Source organism: Corythoichthys intestinalis, chromosome 21 (assembly GCF_030265065.1).
Source record: "Corythoichthys intestinalis isolate RoL2023-P3 chromosome 21, ASM3026506v1, whole genome shotgun sequence".
Taxonomy (NCBI): Eukaryota; Metazoa; Chordata; class Actinopteri; order Syngnathiformes; family Syngnathidae; genus Corythoichthys; species Corythoichthys intestinalis.
In genome coordinates this window covers 19187060-19212656 of record NC_080415.1, presented here as the reverse complement: position 1 = coordinate 19212656, position 25597 = coordinate 19187060, and the positions used below count along the sequence as shown (strand labels likewise).

General features: G+C 38.9%; 2 protein-coding genes across 3 annotated transcripts; one reads left to right on the top strand and one right to left on the bottom strand.

The window, feature by feature from the left end:
- Positions 1-362: 362 nt before the first annotated feature.
- zgc:112285 (uncharacterized protein LOC561476 homolog) lies at positions 363-16213 on the top strand. Of its 2 annotated transcripts, XM_057826730.1 has the most exons (6): positions 363-2934; positions 3004-3113; positions 7437-7531; positions 7606-7886; positions 14546-14709; positions 14772-16213. In XM_057826730.1, the coding sequence occupies exons 1-6, from the start codon at positions 2832-2834 to the stop codon at positions 14949-14951; spliced, it is 933 nt and encodes a 310-aa protein (XP_057682713.1). In that variant the 5' UTR covers positions 363-2831; the 3' UTR covers positions 14952-16213. The 2 variants fall into 2 exon arrangements, with proteins under 2 accessions (XP_057682713.1, XP_057682712.1); XM_057826729.1 differs by having other exon boundaries at positions 363-3113.
- Positions 10722-23146, bottom strand: timm23a (translocase of inner mitochondrial membrane 23 homolog a (yeast)). The gene is made up of 7 exons (XM_057826731.1): positions 22777-23146; positions 22620-22678; positions 22412-22505; positions 20071-20155; positions 15627-15685; positions 15429-15539; positions 10722-15349 (listed from the first exon to the last, which is right to left on the bottom strand). Exons 1-7 carry the CDS (start codon positions 22880-22882, stop codon positions 15228-15230), a joined length of 636 nt encoding a protein of 211 aa, XP_057682714.1. The 5' UTR covers positions 22883-23146; the 3' UTR covers positions 10722-15227.
- Positions 23147-25597: the final 2451 nt, after the last annotated feature.

The following is a 25597-nucleotide window of genomic DNA, read 5'->3' as shown; positions in this document are numbered from 1 at the left end:
TGCACTTTAAACAGAACCCTGAGACTATCACAGAGCAGGTGCATTTATACGGAGACTTGATTACACACACGTGGATTCTATTTATCATCATCGGTCATTGAGGACAACATTGGATCATTCAGAGATCCTCACTGAACTTCTGGAGTGAGTTTGCTGCACTGAAAGTATAGGGGCCGAATAATATTGCACGCCCCACTTTTCAGTTTTTTATTTGTTAAAAAAGTTTAAATTATCCAATAAATGTTGTTCCACTTCACGATTGTGTCCCACTTGTTGTTGATTCTTGACAAAAAAATTAAATTTCATATCTTTATGTTTGAAGCCTGAAATGTGGCGAAAGGTTGCAAGATTCAAGGGGGCCGAATACTTTTGCAAGGCACTGTAGAACTGATATGTCATCTTGAAAGGCAATTTAAAATAAAATAAAAAAAACAATCGATAACATTATGCTGAATAAGTGTACAGTATGATAATGTCACATGATGCATGAACAACGAAATGCGAACGTGGCCGGTATGTTAACGTAACAAAGCTATTAAGAGTTATTCAGATAACTATAGCCAGGGGTGAAAGTGGGCCAGAACGGTCAGGAATGCAGTTCCGGTATAAGATTCAGAGCTGGAACGCAGTTCCGGTATAAGATTTATGGCCGGAATGCTGTTCCGGTACACGGTGCTTTGATTCCGAAAATATGACGGCAACTGTCAAAACGCTATGTAAAAAAAAAAATGCTAAGATGCCACACTTGAATTTCATCTCCAAGGAGAAAACAATCTACCAACATCAGATTTACATACACAAGGGTTAACAACAAGCATAATAAAGTGCTTATGTAGCATAATCCTTTCCACTAATATTTATTTTATTTATTTTTTTCCACGGACGGCATGGAGGTTTCCCCAGCTGCTGCAGTTATGTCTGACGATGAGTCATGTCAATGTGCGAATGCACGCAGCAAAGAAAAACGGCTGGACTCATTTATCCGTTCAATTGGCTGACATACTCACATGTGATCAGCAGAGATAGTTAGCTCTGATTGGTTCAAATGTGCATGTTTCCTGGAGCAGCAAAAAAAAAAAAAAAAAAAGTTGAATTGATGCGACAAAAAAGGGCAATGCAACATAAAATGGATCAAGTCTTTAGGAGCAAGGAAAGAGTTGAGGAGGCTTATTTATAATGATTAGTTTTATTTGCTCTGATGGGGAGGTTATGAACATCTTAGCTGTCAATGTGCACTTTGGACTTATATTTGTTATATTTATGTTAGGCTACTTATTCATTTCCTTATGATTTAAAAAAGTAAAACTTTGCGCGATCTTCAAAATACATTCCATTTCACGCTGCATAATATAAGTCATTTGTACTTATTTTTCTGAATGTATGTTACTTATTTCTTATTTTAAAAAAAGTAAACGTTTACATTAAGTTCAATTTTAATATACACCCAATGTTCTTAAGTAATAAAAATTGAGATTTGGCACTTAGTGTGTGAGGAAATGAGGGGAAATAAAAATTAGGAGGTGGTTGGGGTTACTGCTGTTTTTGTTTTCATTTTGCAAATCATTGAAAAAGTACAATTTTGAATGAAAATCAATTTTTGTATGTGTTATAGAAATGACTGTGCCCAAAAAATTTTCTTTGCATTTCAGTAGTTTTAGGAGGTTTAAACCCCCCACCCAGAACAAAAAAATAAAAATATATGAATAAATAAATAAAATTTCTGGCTCCGTGGTGACCTTCCCGTCGGGGAGTTCCGGCAAGAAATTCTAACCACTTTCACCCCTGACAATAGCATAAAGAACATGCTAACAAGTTTCATCAAGTTTCATCATCAAGTGTCACTCCAAAATACCAAAATAAAATGTGAAATGATATAATAATGTGTAAATAATTTCACACATAAGTCGTTCCAGAGTATAAGTCGCACCCCTAGCCAAATTATGAAAAAAAACTGCAATTTATAGTCCGAAAAATACTGTAATCATAATTAACTATGTATATTAAAAGAAAAACATTTTGGGGGGGGGGATGCCGCGAGCTGCCCACACTGGCGTTGCGATCAACTGCTCGATCGTGATTGATGTAATGAGCACCCCCTGATTTAGCATACCAATTAATTAGGTTTATATACGTGAGATATTTAGCCCTGACTCCCGTTCACCCAATCTGTTTGGTCCCATTCATGTCCCATCCCGGGCCAAAAGTGTACATGCAGGTTATGCTGTTATATCGTTCCTACCAATGTTGAGATCAAACTTGCCCTTGCTCTTTAGCTAGATTCAACTTGTTGAACCACATTGAAGAGCGGCGACCATTCACTGTTTCAGATGAGCGTGCACATTCCCATTCACAAAGTCAAAAAAAAAACAACTAAACTCACCAGCGTCCAGCGCGCTCTTATTTTCACAACATGACATGTAAAGTAGAAGTGGAATAACATAGCCATTTTACGAGTCTTCTTGACAGCGATAGACGTCCAATCCATTTGAGCTGGGATGGATTCGCTGCCATACCTCCCAGTTCAAATGGATTGGACGTCTACTAGAGACAAACTCATTCAAATTCACAGCAGAAGGATAAAAAGAACCATACGATTGCACGTCCATCGCCGGCAAAGTAAACTTGTTTATCTCCAGATGTGATTTTTGAGGTCACATGATGTTTATACACTGACATGTGTACTATGTGAGTGCGTGAAAGGGCTTTTTGGAAAGTCATCACTGCAGGAGAACAATCCAGTGCCTCGTTGTGATACAACACATTGTGCGTTTGTGTGCGAACCCGCTCGCATAAATACGACGGTTAGGCGCACGCTGCCGATTCTGAGGACGATGGCTGCAGTGCTTCCTATCTTGTACTTGCTGACGCTGCCCCTGCTGAGTGAGGCCGTAGACACGTACACGCCTGGCAAGCAGCATAAGGTGTTACATCTAGGTGAGAAGACACGCATGTATCATCATAATGTGGTTGGTGGCGATCTCATGGTTGTACGTTTTCTTGTAGACTGGCCTAAAGACTGCGGTACGGCTTATTTCAAGCCCAACACGGTAGAGAGGATCGTGTCAGGGAATGAGGCTAGGCCGCACTCCTGGCCTTGGCAGGTCTCTCTGCAGGTATGTTCATGAGAAAATAGTCTGTTGGGTTGTAAATCGCCAATCTCACGACTATACGAGTCTTTCTGCCATGGTTCGATTTTATATTGAATGAATGAATGAATTTATTGTCATTGTCATCATCATCAGAATCATTGACAGTTACAGAGTGTGGGATAGTTTGGCCAGAAAGGAGAAACATTGACACAGACTATGGAATAATTTGCCCGAAAAAAAAAAACGATGACAGACAAAGGAAGATGGGAAAAAAGCAAATGCTTATCGATACCCGTCCCCCAACAGCCCGGGACGCACAGTCTAGCATGTTTGTGTTAAATAGTCCATTTAAATTTTTTTTTTACTCATATATCTTTCAAAAAGTCATTGATTGCCATGGAATTTCGCAATAACGTCAATTTGAGTAGGTTCATTGGATAGGTTAAGGTGTTGGCCGGACATGGCCGTTGGTGTGGTGTAGGTCTCATTGTAGAAAATATTTTGTCCAATATTAATACAACATGATGTGCAGTTTGTACGCATTTCAAGGTTTACCTTAAAAAACACTTGCTTGGTTGTTAGAGAAGCGCACCGGTAGTCCACCATGTCTTTTGGAAAATAAATAAATACAGTATGTTATTAATATTTTTATTTTTTTAAACCTGTCCTGGACAGCTGTTTGACACGGAGAATGGAAGTCTAAGTGCCCGGTTGGTCTGAACAGTTTTAATGTTTCACATTGAGAGTATGACATTCTCCTATTGTGATCATTCAACATACCTGGTTTATTGCGACAAAGAGCGAACAGGAAGGGGTTATGAGGGGGAACAGAAGAAAATGAACACAAGAGAAGAAAGAAAAGAAACACAAACAACAACAAGGAATACATTGAATGTCTACACTAACTACTAATATGTTGGTGCTATCATCAGCTAGGTGTATTTCCGGTTGACACCATGTGGGGGGCCTGTTGACCAGGGAAAGAGGGGGGCGGGGAGTCTATAAGCTAAGTGATCGAAAGGGGTAGAGTGTACACAAATCAGCTCTGTGATACAGAACCCAGTAATTGTGTGAATCCCTTGTGAGTGTAAGCCCGTTGGCGACCGACCCTACACCGACCCATTGCCAATCCCGGCACCGGGACTTCCCACCCGAGCGCGCCCTATCACATCCAGTCGCACGTGAGGCTCACCAAGCGCGCGACAACCTCGCAGACGTGCGGAGACGCCACGCGGGCGCCAACCCAGGGCCACGGCCCCCACCCAACCAGCCCGGGGAGGGAGGTCAGGCAGTGGTGGTGTTCAGCGCAGCCCATCCCTCCTCCTGCAGCCCAGCAAAGGAGCCATCGTCCCCCCCATTCCCCCGGGATCCAGGGTGGTCCCTGCGCACCCATCAAACGGCCTTCAGGGATGGCAAGAGGGGGCGCACCACCAACCCCACATTTTGGGGACATGTCCTGGTCATATCAGGTCATTTGGGGACATTTTGGGAACATGTCTTGGTCATATCAGGTCATTTGAGGGACATGTCCTGGTCATTTGGGGACATTTTGGGGGACATGTCCTGGTCATATCAGGTAATTTGGGGACATTTTAGGAACATGTCCTGGTCATATCAGGTCATTTGAGGAACATGTCCTGGTCATTTGGGGACATTTGGAGGACACGTCCCGGTCATTTTAGGTAATTTGGGGACATTGGGGAACATGTCCTGGTCATATCAGGTCATTTGGGGACATTTGGCGGACATGTCTTGGTCATTTCAGGTCATTGGGGACATTTGGGGGACATGTCCTGGTCATATCAGGTCATTTGGGGACATTTTAGGAACATGTCCTGGTCATATCAGGTCATTGGGAGACATTTGGGGGACATGTCCTGGTCATATTAAGTCATTTGGGGGACATGTCCTGGTCATATCAGGTCATTTAGGGGACATGTCCTGGTCATATCAGGTCATTTGGGGACATTTGGCGGACATGTCTTGGTCATTTCAGGTCATTGGGGACATTTGGGGGACATGTCCTGGTCATATCAGGTCATTTGGGGACATTTTAGGAACATGTCCTGGTCATATCAGGTCATTGGGAGACATTTGGGGGACATGTCCTGGTCATATTAAGTCATTTGGGGGACATGTCCTGGTCATATCAGGTCATTGGGGGACATTTGAGGGGCATATCCTGGTCATATTAGGACATTTGGCGGACATGTCCTGGTCATATAAAGTCATTTGGGGACATTTTGGGAACATGTCTTGGTCATATCAGGTCATTTAGGGGACATGTCCTGGTCATATCAGGTCATTTGGGGATATTTGGCAGACATGTCCTGGTCATATAAGGTCATTTGGGGACATTTGGGGAACATGTCCTGGTCATATCAGGTCATTTGGGAACATTTGGGGGACCCAACCTGGACGCCACAAACTGTATGTAAAAAAAAAAAAAAAAGTTTAAGAGAACGCTCGCCATTAGCATAATGCTAACGCGAACGTGAATGCTATGCTAATGCTACATTTAGTGTGTGATGATCACTCGGCACAAACCTTTAAAGGGTAAAGCAACAGTGCATATTCTCTCTGGCCAAGATCAGAAAACAAATCTTACTGTGGGCATGTAAGCTGGAGTGACTGGAGACATCCATGGTGAGTCGGAGGGGGACAGGACCTTGCGAGTGACACAACCTTACCAGACACTGCTACGATGCAGGCTAACTACACATGAAATTGCACACATTGTGAACATGTGACGGAAACTATTGCACATTTTCGTTTCGTTCTCGTATCGTCAGACGAAAAACTGGTGTTAGTCTCGTTATGTTTTAGTCTCCCAAAACAAGTTTTTAGCTTGTTATCGTCTTGTCATTGTCATGAAAAAAATGTTTGTTGATTAAATATTTTTGTTATCGTCATCATTGACGAAAACAACACTGCTTCTGAAGAACTGTTCATGGTCTCAACAGTTATTCATAAAGATTGAGATGATTGGATTAGTTGAAATCTTTTTTTTTTTTTTTCCCAAGTTTAAATCTTTTGTGGACTACTTGATGTGGCCCAATCCCACCTAGAGTATCTCCAGACCCCGGAAAAGTTGAGTTGGATGCCCCTGACCAAAGGAATCACATTTTTTACACATTCAATTGGTGATTAGATGGGACTTTGCAAGGCAAAGGCCCAGATAGTAAAATTCCATTTTTTTTCTGAATGGCATTTCTTCGGCACGCCGCACAGCCCAAACCGTTTGACCGACCGTCACCATTCAAATAGGAAAATGACCGGACTTCTTGCGCGACGCAGGTAATTTTTCAAACGGCCCACACAAATCTTCAGTTCGCCCATAAATGCAGATTTAAAAAAAAAAAAAAAATTGTTGTTTTTTTTTTTTAAGACGCTACTTGTCCTACAATTTTGACAAAATCGCAAAATCTACACATCAAAAATTCCAGGATGGTGAGGAGCATAAAAGTTGTATACAGAATTTTCCAAAAAACGTACGGCCCCCCCAAAATTCGCCAAAAACAAAAAAATCATTTTCTGATGGGATGCCATTGACGGCCATGTACGTCATTACATTCACTTTTAATGGCAAACATTTCCCCCTGATTTTTAATGGCAGGAAATTGATTTTGACCGCTTATCATTCCAGCCCATTGACATTCAACTGGGGCCCATGTAAGTCAACGCCACTGACAGCCATGTATGTCAAAATTTCTCATTCATTTTCAATGGCAGAAAAATCTATATGGTTGGGATTTCTGACCAAAAAATTATCATTACAGCCTATTGACATTCAACATGCGGCCAAGTAAGTCGATGCCATTGACAGCCATGCAACAGGGCGTGTCCCAGAAATGTCCCCAAATCAACAGGAAATGACCTGGTATCACCAGCAAGTGTCCCCGAAATGTCCACAAATCAACAGGAAGTGACCCGATATCAAAAGGACGTGTCCCCTAAAAGTCCCCAAATCAACAAGAAGTGACCTGATATCAAGAAAATGTGTCCCCCAAATGAGGACTCCCTGTGAAACGTCCCCATATCAACAGGGAGTGACCTAATAGCAAGAGGAAGTGTCCCCGAAATGTCCCCAGATCAACAGGAAGTGACCTGATAGATCTGTATCTACCACAGCAAAGTCCCATTGTAATTTCTCCAGAAATTGGAGTATGCAGTTTTAATATAAAATTTCTTCTTCTTTTACTAACTACCACAATACATACTTTAAACATTACTGGAATGGCAGTGTACGCTTTAATGTAGTGACTTTATTCTTGTAAAATTACACATTATTTATTGTGCTAAATGGTGTTGCTGTAACACTGAGGCCTCTGTCTGGTTTTGTGTCAGGTTCGCCCCAGAGGCGGTAAACACCACATTCACGTGTGTGGAGGAACTCTGATCCACAAGAATTGGATCCTCACTGCTGCTCACTGCTTTCAAAAGTAACCCTTCAAAAAAGCATATCTTGGTAGAGTTGTCACTTGAGCAGTTGAAAGCAAAAAGGTCCTTGTTCCAGGGGCAAGGCCGAAGACGCCGGGTCGTGGAGGATCGTACTGGGCAAGCACCGACTGAGGCGCTCTGAAACGGCCGAGAGGGTTTTCCCAGTGAAGCGCATTTACAGGCACGAAAACTTCCGCTACCCGACGCACAGCGAGCTGGACTACGACATCGCCCTGGTCAAGGCAGACGCCGACATCCTGCCGTCCAACTTCATCCGTTACGCCTGCCTCCCACGCAAGCAGAGCAGTCTCAAGCCGGGACACTACTGCTGGGTGACCGGTTGGGGGGACATCCGAGGTGAGTCGAAAGTAGATCAGGGTTGTCAAAGTCCGGTCCTTGAGACTTGGGCCCTCCTGATATAGAGACTACAGTATCGAACTTTCATCAAACTAGGTGGGAGGGTGTATCTTGGGCAGAGGAAGACGTTTTTATATATTTTTGGTCAAGAAAAGGCATTAAAATTAGGGTTGTTCCGATCATTTTTTTTTGCTCCCCCGATCCGATCCAGATCGTTTTAGTTTGAGTATCTGCCGATCCCGATATTTCCCGATCCGATTGCTTTTTTTTTTTTGCTCCCGATTCAATTCCAATCATTCCCGATAATTTTTCCCGATCATATACATTTTGGCAATGCATTAAGAAAAAAAATGAATAAAACTCAGACGAATATATACATTCAACATACAGTACATAAGTACTGTATTTGTTTATTATGACAATAAATCCTCAAGATGGCATTTACATTATTAACATTCTTTCTGTGAGAGGGATCCACAGATAGAAAGACTTGTAATTCTTAAAGGATAAATGTGACTTTGTATACTGTGACTAAATATTGCCATCTAGTGTATTTGTTGAGCTTTCAGTAAATGATACTGTAGCCATCTAACTGTTCTGCCCAAATGCATGATGGGAAGTGCAACCACGACTGTGCGTAGTGGCACCAATTGATACATCTTCTCTGTGTTGGGAAGTAACATAGGGTGTTAAGGAAAAGATCAACCACTACCGTTCTTCCCCACATTGCTTCCCACGATATTTCTAATTGATGAGAGAGGGATTTTAAGGCTTTAGCCAATTAAAAAGAGGCTCCAAAGACTGCCAAAATTCTCTCTACTCATTTTACGCTGCCTGTTAGCTCTATATTTCGGTAAAACGGCACCATTATAGATTGAACGCGACAATGTGTGAGTGGGTCGTGCAGCGCATGCGTTAATTGCATTAAATATTTTAACGTGATTAATTTAAAAGAAATTAATTACCGCCGTTTACGCGATAAATTTCATAGCCCTACTTTAAGCCAAAACTAAAGACTCTGGATGAATGTAAGACATTTTGTCTGTAACGTTAAATACAATTAGAAAACGATTTAATTAAAAAATATATATCAAAAAAAGGCATGTCCGATATTTTTTTTGCCGATTCCAATACTTTGAAAATGACTTGATCGGACCCGATCGATCGGGACATCTTTAATTAAAATCATAGGCGGAATTTGACTTTTGGGGCAGGGGGGGCACAACATGTTGATGACTCCAAAACGCAGTGTCAGCAATAAATTCAACTTACAAGAATATTTATAATAAGTTGATAATAAGCGTTTTTTGGTTCCATTCATTCTTGAGGGGAATACTAAATCAGGCTGCTTAGGCAATACTTTTTGCCAATATCGTCATCCATTGAATATGGTATGCCCGCAGGTGTCGTGCCAATGTAGTTACTCCAGTCAAAAATTGTATCCCCTGGGCGGAACCATATAGAGGTAGATTTGTGTCCTTACTGTCCTCAATCAAAAAAAGTTGCTTCAAATAAAAAAAAGTAGTTTTTTCGTGATTGAAGCAACTTTTTTGATTGAAGTAATGTTGATTCGTGTTTGGGCCACATTTTGGCTGGGACATTTTTGTCTTTATTATTCAATTAAAAAAATAAGTCGCTTAAAAATATATATATGTACATATATATTTGATATATTTCCAAAAAGAAAAATAATTTCAATTAAAAAAAAGAGAAAAATTTCAATCATGGAAAAAGTTTTTGAATGCGAAAAAATATTTGAGATTGAAAAATTTGCATTTGAACACTAATTTTTCATCGAAAAAGTTTTGATTGAAGCTATCCTTTTTGTGTCTAAACCATTTAATCCACCAAAAAGTTGTTTCAATTAAAAAAAAAAATATTTTAAATCACAGAAAAAAATCATTTTTGAAAAATAAAATTGCCCTCCTCTATTTTTTTTTTTGTTGAAAATTACATGCAAAGCAAATGACAGTCAAAGTTGCTAGTCATATGATCTGTTCGAAAAAAAATTTGACCAATTATATATATATATATATATATATATATATATATATATATATATATATATTTTTTTTTTTTTTTTTTGTTTGTTTGTTCGTTTCATTCATTTTTGTTGCAGTTTTATTGCTTTACAACTTTAATATATGCAGTATATATAGGAAAGTCAATTACATGCAGTGACACTTTTCGGCCACCAGGGCCCCCCCCCCCCCTTATGATTAAAATGGCTAAAAACACAGTGTAAATCAGACATAAATATTTTGGTCTCAAGACTCTCAACCACCAGAGGTGGGTAGAGTTGCCAAAAATTTTAATCAAGTTAGAATAGCATTACTTTAGAATAATATTGCTCAAGTAAAAGTAGTCATCCAAAAATGCACTCAAAAAAGCATTTGGTGAAAAAAGAATACTCATGTAATGAGTAACATGGTGAGTAACCGCTTACGATGGTTTTTTTTTTAAACAATGATATGTTTTTGTCTCAGCACAAATGTATCTATATGAACCGTTATTATGATACAGTGATCCCTCGCTACTTCGCAGATTTTTTTTTTTTTTCAACTAATAAATACAGATGAGCCGTCCCGAGCTGATCAGTCTCCCTCTCCCACCTGCTGCCTTTTTTGGTCAGGCAGTGCACAGGAGTTGCTTATTAAGGTTAACGATGATTGACAGATGTTTAATGTTTGATCTTGCCATAGATGCCTGTAAGCCGAAGCTTCAAAGCGCCAGATGGGTAAATCATTGTTTAACTTGTTAAACAGTTGCTGAGGCAACTCACTGTGTGTAAGTGAGCAGCTTGAGCGGATTTGAGTGGACTCACTCACAGTGGCGCCTCCAGAAATTTTTCATAGGGGTGGCCAGATGGGGCCACTTAAAATCTTGAGGTGGCACACCAAAACTAAAAGCCATAATTTCAGGTTTCCATTATATTGTTGCCGTAAAAAGGTCAGGGGAAAACGATCAGAAAGACTTAAGTACATGGCTACTGATATACTTAGGTGTATTGTGTATTATTTGATGTTACTAATGATTTAATGTGCATAGTCCATAACTATCCAGTCAACATTTTGAGTTCCACAAAAATTCTGTTTTATTGTGTTATGTATACATTAGGCATAAGGTGTACATTTAACAAAACAAAATAATTACTGGGGAAATGCAGGTGCTGGTAGATACAAATAAAAGCAAAAACAGAGGCAATCATATCTTAACTGGATATTTCCCAACACAATGTTAATGTGACACAAAAATAATTATTACTGAATGAACAAAACATAAAAAGTACTTCCCAACAGGGATCAACAGATTACCAGGCTATAACGTATATGAAATGCATAACTGATGCTACAACAATCTAACGATATACTGGCAAGCGGGGTGGCCAACAAATTTATAGGGGGGCCGTGGCCAACCCCTGGTGGCGTCACTGCTCACTCAATGTAGCATTTAATAAACACAAGCATTTCTCTACTTTATTTTTGTTTAAAAATAATTCCGTGGGACAGTAACATATTTAAAACATCCTAATTATTAAATTTCAAGTGCTCGAAAACTGTTAATTAAAATGATAAATAGATTTTTTTTTTATTTTTTTATTATTATACTTTAGTAAAAAATAAAAATAAAAAAAACATGTCTTATATGTATCTCTTTCCAATGTTAAATCTGAATAAATACATTGAACACACACACACAACATTTTTGGGGGTGAGGGGGCGCGCTACTTCGAGCTTTCTCACTTATCGTGGCAGGTTCTGGGCCCATTTAACCGCGAAAAACGAGGGATCACTGTACAGCACTATAACCTATTACCAGTGTTGGGCACGTTACTTTAAAAAAGTAATTAGTTACATTACTCACTACTTCTTCCAAAAAGTAACTGCGTTAGTGACTGAATTACTCTATAGTAAAAGTAACTAGTTACCAGGGAGAGTAACTATTTCCGTTACTTTAAAAAGAACTTGTTGTATGTCAAAGAATTAGAAATTTTCTGAGCAGTATTCGAGTCAGAGGAATAGAGAAGAACAGACAGGTAGTTAACTTGTTAGGTGCTTCAGCAGATTTGAATTCCTTACCACAGATGTCAACAAAAGCTTTGCCCCGGGACATAAATTACACATTACATGCAGGGTCTTTCCTTTAATTTCGACAAACTTGAAATAGTGTCTATATCTCCACCTCTTAAAGGACAATTTTTCTTCTTACTGCTCTGCCATCCCGCATCTGTTTTGCGTGTGTGTTTGCCGCACGCGCTGTTCCGGTTTGCTTGTGAAATCACCGGCTCTGATTGGCTTTCCACGACACATGACTCTAACCCTCAGCCAATCACAATCACCTCCATCGCATCTCTCGAGGGGCTGCATTCAGGTAGGCTAGTTTCCCGACAATTCACGTCACCTTCAAAGCGTCTGCCGTCCTCAAGATGGAAGCAGAATTATTGCTGGCTGACAGTGGGAGATGGGAACGAGGCTAGCATCAGGTGTAGCAAACACAGAAACGTTACCAAACTTTGGAAAGCATTGTCTAATTGAATGAGCAGGGACAAACAGCTTGGAGTCAGAAGTACTGTACGTGCGCTATTCTCGAACCTGAACGCACCCCAAGTCTTGGGTGACAATTCAACAGAGCAGAGAGTCGACTCGACACGGCTGGTAGTTTCTTCAATTTATTCAGAGTAAGTAACGCACCGCTTTTGACTGTCAGTAACGGTAACGGCGTTGTAACGGCGGAAAAAGTAATTAGTTAGATGACCCCGTTACTGAAAAAATAACGCCGTTACGTAACGGCGTTATTTATAACGGCGTTACTCCCAACACTGCCTATTACATAAACACATTAAACCAAAGAAATAAAAAAATAATAATAATTGAATTCCGGCAAGACAAAAAAAAAAAAAAAAAAAAAAAAGACTACAGAAATAAAGCATCATTCGTCCAAGAGCATGAGTGCCCACCAGTGGACAAACATATTCTATCATGAAATTAAAAGGATCATAGTTCAAGGTGTACCCTGCCTTCTGTCCGTAATTCGCTGGGATAGGCTCCAGCACCTCCGTGACCCTCGTGAGGAAAAGCGCCATGGAAAATGATTATTTCCAGCTTGCCGTGATCAATTGGTGGCAAATAAATACCGGGAGCGAGGTTAAAATCTGCGCTTTTGAATCATGTTGACAGAAGCGCTCTATGTTAAATAATTTTTTCCGGTGTATAAAAGACACCACCTGATTGAACAGGTTTGAGTCCGATTAGTATAATTGAGTCATCTATTATTGCGACATCTTATCGGTGAGACTGGTCAGCCACTGTTGGCAACTCTGGCAAAAAAAATGTAAACTCTAAAATGTAGAATAGAGAAGAAAAATGAAACTAGTTTAGCCCAAAGCAGCGGAGTAAGAGTAGCGTTTCTTCACAAATCTGAGTAAATTTCAAAATGTATGGCTTAGTAAAACTACTCTTAGAAGTACATATTCTGAAAAAGTAACTATAGTAAATGTAACGCGTTACTACCCACATCTTGACGTCACTGTTGCCACAGGAACCAACCGGTCCCCATTCACTGAACCAATTTAATTTTTTGCAGGATAAGCATTAATTTAGCAGGATAAGCGAATGCTGCATAATTTTTAAATATTTTTTTAAAAGACATGGTATTGGTACAGTATCAACACTGGCCAATATCACACAGCAATGTCAAAATCAAGAGCCAAAAAATAGTATTGGTGTAACACTACAAATTGTTACACTACCCAGTTGGGAATACATTAACTTATTGAAAGAATTGACATTTTGTAATTTGACAGGTTGCAATTTATTTGTATACACCTTATTAAAACTTTGATATAGCGCAGCGTGTCCAAAGTCCGGCCAGGGGGCTAAATGCGGCCCATGATCAAATTTGATCCGGCCCCCAGTCTCTGTCATAAATCAATAACGTCTGGCCCACACAGACCTAATAAATTGGTCAGCAGTACTGCTACCAGCATATGAAGTAGCTTACACACTAAATGCTGCTCCTCATTTACCCACTAAAGGGCAGCAGTATTGCGCCGTGTGACCCTTTACTTCCAATTTTGTAAAATGGCGACAATCAACAAAAAAAGGGAAAGTTGACTGCGACGGCCGACGATTCAAGGATAGGTGGAATTAGGACTACTTCACTAAAATACGCAACAACTGTGTCTGCCTCATTTGCAGAGAAAGCCGTTGTTTTTAAAGAGTTCAATATGAGGCGATATTACCAAACAAGACACACTGACATGTACGACAAGATTACAGGGAAGATTCGCAGGGAGAAATTGAAGCAACTTGAAGCTAGTTTAATTTCACAGTAGCAGTATTTCGCAGGAGCTCGAGAGTCGAAAGATAACTCTGCAAAGGCTAGTTGCGAGATTGTTGAAATTATTAAAAACAAATAAGGCAAATGTGACACACAGAATGGCTTGCTAAAATTTGCTTAAATATATTGTTCTACATAAGGAAGTCAGCCAAGGTCGGCCCCCCACATTTTTACCTCACCAAATCTGGCCCCCTTTGCAAAAAGTTTGGACATTGGACGCCCCTGATATAGCGTATTTATTTGAGATATTTTCCATTCTTGCGTGCTTTGTAAAAATTGGTAATGTACAGAATCGGACACGTTTTATCCAAATCTTCCAGGTGGGAAGGAGAATGTTTCCCTAGCGGAAGCCCTTAACCAAGCCCGTCTCCCAATCATCGACTTCAAAACCTGTCGGCAGAAGAAGTTCTGGGGCGACCGCGTGCGAGACTCCATGATCTGTGCCGGCTTCAGGGACACCGAGGATCCGCCCGCTGCCTGTCAGGTTAGATTCCCCTCATCATTTCCCTCAAATAAAGACGCCATGAATAAAAGCGTTCGTTTCAGGGAGACTCGGGCGGTCCTCTTCTTTGCCAGTTGGGCCGCGAGCGCTGGGAAGTGCATGGCGTGGTGAGTTTCGGCCCTATCGGCTGCACCGTTGAGAACAAGCCCAGTGTCTTCACCCGAACCGGTGCTTACATCCCTTGGATCGAAGCCACTCGCATCCGAGACTTCTTCCTGCACTGACGCCGCTACCTTGACAATAAATCATTTGTTTTTATAAAATGGCATTTCCCAGTAATTTATTACATCGGTTGATGACAGACGTACTATTTTCACAGTACAGCTTCTAATGATGGTTACCGTCAAATAAATACAAGAGTAGCACTGATTGTAAGGCAAAGTTCTTAAAAGATTCACTCGCAGACACACCGATACGCGCATACACACACCAAGCACTTCATTTCAGAGTCTGAACGTTGCCTCCTGGAGATAATTTGGCCCTAATGTCAGAGGAGGAATTTAGTAAAGCCTAGACGACGATGACGACGTTCCAGTCAGATGGTCCCAGTTATTGTAGACGGCGTATGCACCGGACAAGGCCAGACCGGCCAAACCCCCCCGGGCCACACCCTTCAGGCCGCCTGCCGAAGATCATAATCAGTAAATATTATAGAAATTCACTCAGAAAAGGACAATTTTAACATCTGAAAAGAAACCTACCGGCTGCCTTGAATAGCATCCCCGTTAGGGTGCCGGCGGCTATCGTGTTGATGTCGTCCTCCGCGCCGCGGGCCTTTTCGATTACCACGCCGAACGCGCTGTACAACAGGGCTGTGTACGCGCAATAGAAATCAATGCCATTATAGACATTTATGCCATGTCTATGTATTTCTATTGCAAGTCTGTTTTGAGGCTTACCTACTGAACCCAAAGTGTTGGCCCATGAAGCACCTTGCCTCGTTACCATGTTGATAATCCTGGAGAGACAAAAATAGTAGTGCTGCAACGATTAATCGATTAACTCGAGTATTCGATTAGAAAAAAATATTCGGATTAAATTTTGTTGCTTTGAGTATTTGTTTAATTAAAGTGGCGTAGTAATGGTATATTTTGAAAGTGTTTGCATTTAGTTTTATTGAGTAGGGTGGATACACTGCCCTCTGGTCTGCCTAATTTCACATGGCTGAATGCAACTGCTCCCTGTTAAGACCAACGTAAGCTAAGTTTTTGTTTGAGCTAATGTATTTTTAATGCATTCATAATTTAGATTATAGGTATATTTAGTCGTTTTTTTGTAGGAATATGTATTTGAACCATTTGTTAGGAGTAAAGATGTCCCGATCGATCGCTTCATTTTCAAAGTATCGGAATCGGCAATAAAATATCGGACATGCCTTTTTTAAATATATATATATTTTTAATTAAATCGTTCTCTAATTGTATTAACGTTACAGACAAAATGTCTTACACTCACTTACACTCAGTCTTTAGTTTTGGCTTAAAGTAGGGTTATAAAATTTATCGCGATAACGGCGGTAATTTTTTAAAAAATTAATCACGTTAAAGTATTTAATGCAATCAACGCATGCGCTGCACGACCCACCCACGCAATGTCGTGTTCAATCTATAATGGTGCCATTTTACCTATATATGGAGCTAAAAGGCAGCGTAAAATGAGTAGAGTGAATTTTGGCAGCCTTTGGAGCCTTTTTTTAATTGGCTAAAGCCTTACAATCCCTCTCTCAACAATTAGAAATATCGTGGGAAGCAAAGTGAAGAAGAAAGGTAGTAGTTCATCTTTTTCTTAACACCCTGTGTTATTTCCCAAAGCAGAGAAGATATATCAATTGGTGCCACTTTGCACAGTCATGGTTGCACTTCCCATCATGCATTCGGGCAGAACAGTTAAATGGCTACAGTATCATTTACTGAAAGCTCAACAAATACACTAGATGGCAATATTTAGTCATAATATACAAAGTCACATTTATCCTTTAAGAATTACAAGTCTTTCTATCCGTGGATCCCTCTCACAGAAAGAAAGTTAATAATGTAAATGCCATCTTGAGGATTTATTGTCATAATAAACAAATACAGTACTTATGTACTGTATGTTGAATGTATATATTTGTCAGAGTTTTATTCATTTTTTTCTTAATGCGTTGCCAAAATGTATATGAACGGGAAAAATTATCGGGAATGATTGGAATTGAATCGGGAGCACAAAAAAAAAGCAATCGGATTGGGAAATATCGGGATCGGCAGATACTCAAACTAAAACGATCAGGATCGGATCGGGAGCAAAACAACATGATCGGAACAACCCTAGTTAGGAGCATTGAAAAAAAAAACATTAGCATTTTATAGCATTTAAGCTAGCGGACTTTTTCTATGTAAGTTAGCCAATTGTTCTTCTGTTGGACTTAGAACCTCATTTATTTATTTTTTAGACCGTTTGAGACTCAGTTCAGGTATTTTAATTTTTCATGTTCCATATCCAATTACTCGATTACTCGAACTAACTATTCTTCGATTAATCGACTACTAAAATAGCTGCAGCCCTAAAAAATAGTTTGACATATTAGCTCAGTTTCCAATTCCAGGGTAAATTTAACAGCCCCCTAAAAATTACAAACTCCTAGAATGCCAGAAAATTTGTCAGACACAATTTCACACAATGCAGCGCAATTTCAAATTTAACAAATTTAGAGCTGTCCCGACTTGTCGACGTCATCACGCGTCGACGAGCACAACATACCGTCGACGGTAATGAATGGTTAAAAAATTATATGCGTGGAAAGTTGAGAATTTCGGACGCTTGTTATGCAAGCGGGGAAAGCAGAACAAAGCCAAAAAAGTGCACCAGAGTGGCCAAAACATTGGCTTATTTCAACGAAACAAAGGAGGGGACACTGTTGTGTCCTGTCTCTTCAATCCCAAGCTTTCATACCAGGCTGCATGTGGGCTGTGAATGAACAACTAAAGAGCCGTCATCCAGTTGTAATTTTTGAAGACGATAAGAGACAACAACTGGCAGATCGCAAGTCCATCTAACTAACGACATGTTTCATTGCAGTTGCCAAGCCTGTCATGATATGCAATGAGTCCATTTATCGCACGCTAAATAAAAATGAATGGCGGTAATTTTCACGGCTGCGTTTTATCGCTGCGTGCATACATTTGTGAGTGTGTGTCTGTTGATTGCATATGAGACTCCAGTTCCTTTCACAGATGTTTATTTATTGGTCATCAACACGCCATAGAATTAAAGTTCAGACATACAAAATAATGAAACACATCTATATTAACAATAGTGAAGTTCCCAAAAATCGATTATTACATGCATCGCGATTCGACACGTGACGATTCGATTACGATTCATAAAGGTTCAAAAACGATGATTTTCCCTCATAACTTTATGACAGCCGCTCGGAGCAGAACGAAATTCAAGACACATCTGCCGCACTGACACCGTTAACGGACGTACGCACAACGTTATGATGGATGCTCCTGGTTACTGAGAGAGAGATTTACTCATTTTTAAAAGACTGGAAATTAAATTTGTGTATGAGACAGGCAGTACCAGAAGCCCGACCCGGTGGTCGCGCTTTTGTGCGCGTTATTTTTTAGAGCGAGAGGGGAAGAGAGATGGTTCGTTGCACCTTGTCTTTCAGATGTCCAGCAGTAGTTTTAAGGCATTTCAATTGAAAAATGTCCTGAGTGTGTTGCTAAGACCTGTATGCGTCTATAAGAGGCGAGTACACGAACCCTATTGTACTGTTTAGCCTTTATTGTTGTTGTTTTTGACATGTTAATAGTTAGCGCCAAGCGCTAAGCTAATTAGCTAATTCGCTAACGTGTATTTCATATGCAGAACGTGTAAAACCATGATTAAGTACAGCAGTAACACTACAAACATGCAAAATAGTACAGAAATCTGTTGTTGCAAGTGTTGCCTGGGGGCCGGCAGGCGTGTTTGCGCATGGGCGGGCAGGGAGGGAAGAAAGTGCGCGCGCTGTAATGAGTGTGTGTGTGTGGTGATGTTGGAGGCTGCAGGACTTTTTTATGTGCTCGGCAATAAACGCCACAAGTTAAAAGTGATCAAGAGCAGTTGTGGTTTCCACCTGTCACTCCAAGAGTTACACAAGGGAGGTAACACTGTGAAAACAAAGTATATTGGTTAAAAGAAGTCTTATATCTAAAGACACTTTGTGTCCAGAAAATGTCGAATTCATTTCACCAGTGTAAATTTTATTGTATTGTTGAGAGAAATCAGTACTCCTTTAAAATGGTTAATATTTTGCACTTTCTTGTAAAAAATAAATAAAAAAGCAGCTTAAGGGCAGCTTTTTGTTGTATGGGCATGTTTCCATCATTCCTGTTGAATCATAAGAATATTTTAAATAAATAATGGACATAAATTTGTTTGCCTACTTTATCAATCAGTAATGTACGATGCATCGATAATCGCGATAACTGTGATCATCGTTCAAAAATCGAATCGTAGCACCCTGAATCGTAATCGAATCAAATCGTGGGGTGCCTAAGATGGCATACCCCTAATTAACACTGTGAATGTTAGCATTGCTACATTGAGGCTAATAGGTAAAAAAGACAACCTACTTTAGCCTGCTATAAAATATTGGCAGTCTTGTCCAAAACGCAAGTGTAAAGCTTACGGTTAGCGGTTTAGCGAACGTACTTGCGGTGAACATTTCAAAATAAAAGCACGGCATGTTTGTCGTATAAATAACGATTTCTGAAGTTAATCCTATATACTTCAGAATTCAGATTATACACTAAGAACTGCTTTAAAATGACACCCTTTATAAAAAATCTGATTGGCAAATAACAATTATTATAATACTATTATATATAACAGTATAATAGTAATTGCTATTCTTTTATGAATTGTTTTGAATCACGTTGGAAAGGCAAAGTCAGTGTTCTGAATCTGTTTATATTCCATTCTTTTGCACTAGTTATTGCTATCAGCATTTGACCTCATTGTTTATTTGTGATTTATTATTGTTATTTACATAGTTATTTTTTTTTATTTAATAAAGAATATAAGGGTTCCAAAAAGTTTTTATGTGAATTAATAACTGTCAACAAAAATGTCATTGTTAAATTAGTTTTTAAAAAATTATTAGTCGACTAATTGGAAAAATAGTCGGCTGACTAATCAGGAGAAAATTAGTGGTTTGGGACAGCCCTGAACAAATTTACCAGCTAAAAGCGAAATGAATGCAACACATACACACACATTACTGAACCCCTGATAACATAAATACTCTGGCAGTTGTACTTTGCTGTCTTAAGTGCTGCATACACCTAGTTGGTATAGACGTTAAATACTCACTGCACATTTCGTGGTTTGGACCACGCCATGTCTCTGGTCTCCTTCAGGCCCATTCGGAGACCATTTAAAGCGCCAAATGAAGCCCCTGGAACATAAAACAAGCAAATGCGTTGTTGAATATAGAACAAACAGATTGCATTTAGACTGAATTGCTCGATGTTAAAAAAGATCATCCATGATGCTCCTGCAGTCCACAACTTCAGCTATCGATTATTTTAGTAGCTGATTAATCGATGAACTAGTTAGTTTGAATAATTGAGTAATCTGATAAGGAACACAAAAAATTAAAACGGTATAAAAAAAATTAAAAGAGGACCTAAGTACAAAAAAAACCCAATTGGCTAACTTACATAGCAAAAGTCCGCTATCTTAAATGCTGTGTATATAAACACATATTCCCACAAAAAAAAACATCTAAATATACCTATAAACTAAATTACGAATGCATTTAAAAAACATTATCTCAAACAAAAACTGAGCTTATGTTGGTCTTAGCAGGGAGCAGCTGGATTCAGCCATGTGAAATGAGTTGATCAAATAACTATCGTAACTAAGTTAATTGATTAATAGTGTTCAAGTGTTCGTTCATAGTCGACGTGCTACCATGGTATGCGAGCTCAGCTTAGCAAGGACTAAACACAGTGGCACCCTCCATTTTTTCCTTAAAAATAATTCCAGGCTCTGGCAATTCTGGTCCGCTTTTTTGGCTTTAGGCTGCTTTCACCGCTTGCATCACGAACGCCCGCCATTCTAAACTTTATCCGAACGTAATTTTTTTTAACCCATCATTAACCATCGACGGTATGTTTTGCCCGTCAACGCATTTACGTCATCGATGACGTAGACTAGTCGGGAAAGCTCTATACGCGATTATATCTCGTTAAAATCATGGCGTCTTTAATTATGCTCTCGCATGGTCTCACCTCCAGTTAGGGTTTTGCTGTTTAAATTTTTTTTTTTTTTTAAATGCCCTCCTGTTAAAAATTTTTCTTCCCCAAGAAAATAGAGATTTTAAGCTTTCCAATGATGTATCAAACATGCATATAGGACAAGTTTAAAATTTGGGCAAATAGGGGGTCACAGAGCGGAACTTCAAGACACCTGAGTGTTTTCTACCATATACATTTTATACTCCGCAACACTACTGGAAAAAGGGTAAGAAGTAGTATTGTAAAGTACAGTACTGTAACATGTTCGGAATTTTTGTTCAAACCAATCAGATTGGTTCACGGCAGTGTTGTTGATAACATCGGTAGAATATAACGCCGTTATTAACGGCGTTATTTTCTTCAGTAGTGAGTAATCTAATTAATTGCTTTTCTCATCATGGCAACGCCGTTACCGTTACTGAGGCGGGAAAGGCGTGCGTTACTGTGCGTTGCGATGTTGGTTCAGTGACGCGAGAAAAGTCTGAAAAAAAAACGGACTCACGGAGACAAGAGAGGAGAGCAGGAGTAGGGAGGAGGCAAGGGAGTGTGACGCCTTTGCAAACGCGATGCTACTATGCTAGGTGGCTCCAATAATACCTGACTGTAGCCGATAGCCTACAAACTACGCCCACATGATGGTTTGGTAGATATGACATATATACAGAACTGGATGCAAATGACAAACACGGCGGCATTAGCAACATTTATTATATAGAACTAGATGCGTTAGTAAACAGCCGCCACCTTAAAGCAGTAGACTTTTCAAGAAGGCTCCGTTGTAGAGAACCTTCTGAGCGAACCTAAGTAACGTTTTATCTAAAATACTCCAAAATCGGCAAAACTTAAATCTATCTTTAAATGATGAAACAGTTTTAAAACTTACACATGTCGAAAATAGACAGAAGGGAAGTAATGCAATCCCAGGCACAATTTTAACAACTTTAACGATTGATTCACAATATTAAATTACTTCCACACATAGTAAACGTTCCTATCTAGTTATCGCAGTATCCGCAATACCCGTCTCTAGTTAAGTTTAGGGTAAAGAATTGGGCTTGGGCCAATTGTCCCAAAAACCCTTAAAACTTCACATTGTGTGACCTTTTTTTTTTTTTTTTTTAAATTTTATTCTGAGTTATAAAAAAAACATGACAATTATCACCAGTTACTTTGCCAAGTAACTAATTACTCTTACATTAAGGTAACTGAGTTACGAACGCAATTACTTTTGGGGAGAAGTAATTTGTAACTCATTAATTACTTTTTAAAAGCATGATTAACAACACTGGTTCTCGGTATCGGCAGATTCTCAAAATCAGTTGACTCAAACACAAAAATATGCGATCACAACATCCCTAATATATGTCCACATTAAAAATACTAAAAGAAAAAAGAAAGTGCCAATCAATCACCTGTGATGCAGGAGCCTCCAATGGTGAAGAAAGCTAACTCGAACCTTCCTCTCGTCTTATTAGCGCCTGTAGGCAGAATGAATTCGTCCGTGTCCTGGACAAAAAAAAAAAAAAAAAACATTTATTGACATTAATATTCATGATAGGACAATTAGTCTGAAGTAGTTTTATTTTTAATAAAAAAAATATAAAATATATTCTGTCTAACCTGAACCAGGAAGCGAGGGTCGACATTAAGATAGGGCGACAGGGGGCTCATTCCCGTCACTAAAATGACATAAACGACACAAATATGAACAATATGCAACCGGAAACTTACTTTAGCATGCTAACCGGTTAGCAGCTAAGCTAGTTGCGTCACTTACATGGTACACCAGCAAGCTCCGTGTTGGAATATTCCGGCGCTCCACCTCCGATAAGACTGCCGAGACTCGCCTTGAGCCCCCCGGAGCCTTGCGGGTTGTTGTCCATGTCTGGAGGGACGATGGTCGAAAGAAGAAATGCTCCTTGCTGTTTCGGCTAAGGCGCGCTAATTGTGATGCAACGAGCGTGATGATCCCCGATTAGCTTTTTCAGTCAACGCCGATATAATAATACCGAAAAATGCAAGTGTCTGATATATTTATTTGTCAGATCACCGAATATTCGTAATAGAAAAAAGCCGCATGACTGTGTCGCAACCTCGCTGTTCCATCAAGCCCATGACCTCCACAGCAGCAACAGCAGCGTGCTCTTGCCGTAAAGCGATGCTAGCCAGTTACGTCAACAACACCAGTCACCGAAGGAGACGAGATACGGATTTCACGAGGGATACAGACGTAGGTTATAGAATTTAATGACCTTAAGTAAAGTAATTTAAGGGTAAAACCCGTGTTCATACAGTTTAAAGTAAGTTGGGTCATTTTACAACTCAAAAAATCCTCAATTCATTTTACGCCAATTCTGGACGAACTACGGTAGCTACCCCCAGCCTGAAAAACTAGCAAAACTAGTATTTTTTGTTGATTGTGTGAGATGTTTGTTTTAATTACTGAAAGATATTTAAATAAATATTTCCTAAATCGAAAAATGTTGGTTAAACTAGCAATCAAAAAGACGAAATTTTTGTTTTTCCTGACATTTGTCAATAGAGGGAGCCAAAGTTCACAAAGTTGCCTGTCATAAAACTGTGGGTGTTCCACATTCTGCAACTCATAATAAACATTTGATCAATTCATCAACCAATGAAATTAGCTGTATTATTTATTTTTATATTCATTTATTTATTAACAACTAAAAAACTGAGTACTCTCCCAGTCAATGTATTTACTACAGTTTCTCATTTACGAGATAGAAAATATATGGCAATGTTGATATTGTTGTGAATTAGTGACATTCCAGATAAATTTAGCATCGATACTTTTTTTTTTTTTTTTTTCCTACCTTAGATGCCTGTTATTGCAAATTTGCATAATACACTAAATTATATGTATTTTAGTTTTCTTTATTTAACTATTTTTATTTATTATTTTCAATTGAATATTTTAATTAACTTTCTCAACTTTATTCAGCATCTATTTGGAAGTAAAAATGAATGAAATAAATATATATATTTTTTTAATTATTCGGTGTCAAGAGGTTAAACAATAATAATAATAATTCAATATACTTTTAAATATGGAGATTTTTTTAGGGCTGCAACTCTGGTAATTTTCTTCAAAACTTTCTCTAATGACCAAACTTACTGACATTTTGGTGTACAAGTAGGTCAATGTTGTTCATTGTTGCTGCATGAGAAGAAGCAGATCCTCTGAAGAAAAAGTGTCTTTTTGTTCTGCATTCCTAAGAAATCATTCTTTCCGATTTTCTTCACAATTCACAACGGAGAAAGTTTGTCTGAACACATAAGCAGATTTTAACTGGGGGCCGGGGGGCAAGGCCCCCTGGTGGCCGAAAAGTGTCATTGCCTGAAATTGACCTTCCTATATATATATATATATATATATATATATATATATATATATATATATATATATATATGTGTGTGTGAGTTGTAAAGCAATAAAACTGCAACAAAAATGAATGAAATGAACAAAAAAATATAATTTTATAATGGGAGCAAAATTATTTTTCAAACAGATTATGTGACTAGCACCTTAGACGGTCTTTTGCTTTGCATATAATTTTTTTTAAAAAAAGAGAAAAAAAAATTAGGGGAGGGCAATTTTATTTTTCAAAGGATTTTTTTTCTTTGATTGAAAATATATTATTTTTTTATTGAAGCAACTTTTTTGGGATTGAATGATTTAGACACAAATATCCTACCCATAACATGTTCCCAAACACAAAAAGGATTGCTTCAATCAAAGAAAACTTTTTCAATGAAAAATTAAGTGTTCAAATGCAAATTTTTCAATCTCAAATTTTTTTTTTTGCATTCAAAAACGGTTTCTATGATTGAAATTTTTTTTTGAATGAAGTGATTTTTCTTTTTGAAAATATATATTTTTTAAGCAACCTAGTTTTTGATTGAATAATAAAGACAAAAACGTCCTAGCCAAAATGTTGCCCAAACACAAATCAACATTACTTCAAAAAGTTGCTTCAATTAAAAAAAAAAAAAAAAATCAAAGAAAAATAGCTTTCACATGCATTTTTTTTAGTTTCAAATTTATTTTTGCATTCAAACACATTTTTTTAAAGTGAATTTGTGCTACTTTTTTATTGAATAATAAAGGCACAAATCTACCTCCATATGGCTCCGCCCAGGGGATACAATTTTTGACTGGGGTAACTACATTGGCACGACACCGGCGGGCGTACCATATTCATGACGATCTTGGCGAAAAGTATTGCCTAAGCAGCCTGATTTAGAATTCCCCTCAAGAATGATGGGAAACAAAAAACGCTCATTGTCAACTTATTCTCATATACAGTATATTCTTGTAAATTGATGTTATTGCTGACACTGCGTTTCAGGGTCATCAGCATGTTGTGCCCCCCCTGCCCCAAAAGTCAAACTCCGCCTATGTCTGAACATGATTTTAACATTAATATCAGCTCACACTGCAGCTCTGCTTATCTTCGGTGAATAGGTAATAGCTGCTTTCTAATCATTTTTGGTAGTTTTATTCACCACTTAAATCCACTGGCTGCGATTGACGGTGATAGATGATCGCTACCATCCCTCCCAGTCAAAATGAATTG

Excerpts from the sequence above, each read along its gene's own strand:
- zgc:112285 (XM_057826729.1), top strand. The coding sequence starts at position 2,832 with ATGGCTGCAGTGCTTCCTATCTTGTACTTGCTGACGCTGCCCCTGCTG. Across the intron at positions 7,532-7,605 it reads GCTGCTCACTGCTTTCAAAA|GGGCAAGGCCGAAGACGCCG; the intron begins GTAACCCTTCAA and ends TCCTTGTTCCAG. Across the intron at positions 14,710-14,771 it reads ATCCGCCCGCTGCCTGTCAG|GGAGACTCGGGCGGTCCTCT; the intron begins GTTAGATTCCCC and ends CGTTCGTTTCAG.
- timm23a (XM_057826731.1), bottom strand. The coding sequence starts at position 22,882 with ATGGACAACAACCCGCAAGGCTCCGGGGGGCTCAAGGCGAGTCTCGGC. Across the intron at positions 22,679-22,776 it reads GGAGCTTGCTGGTGTACCAT|TGACGGGAATGAGCCCCCTG; the intron begins GTAAGTGACGCA and ends ATGTCATTTTAG. Across the intron at positions 15,350-15,428 it reads GATGCTATTCAAGGCAGCCG|GCGGCCTGAAGGGTGTGGCC; the intron begins GTAGGTTTCTTT and ends GATCTTCGGCAG.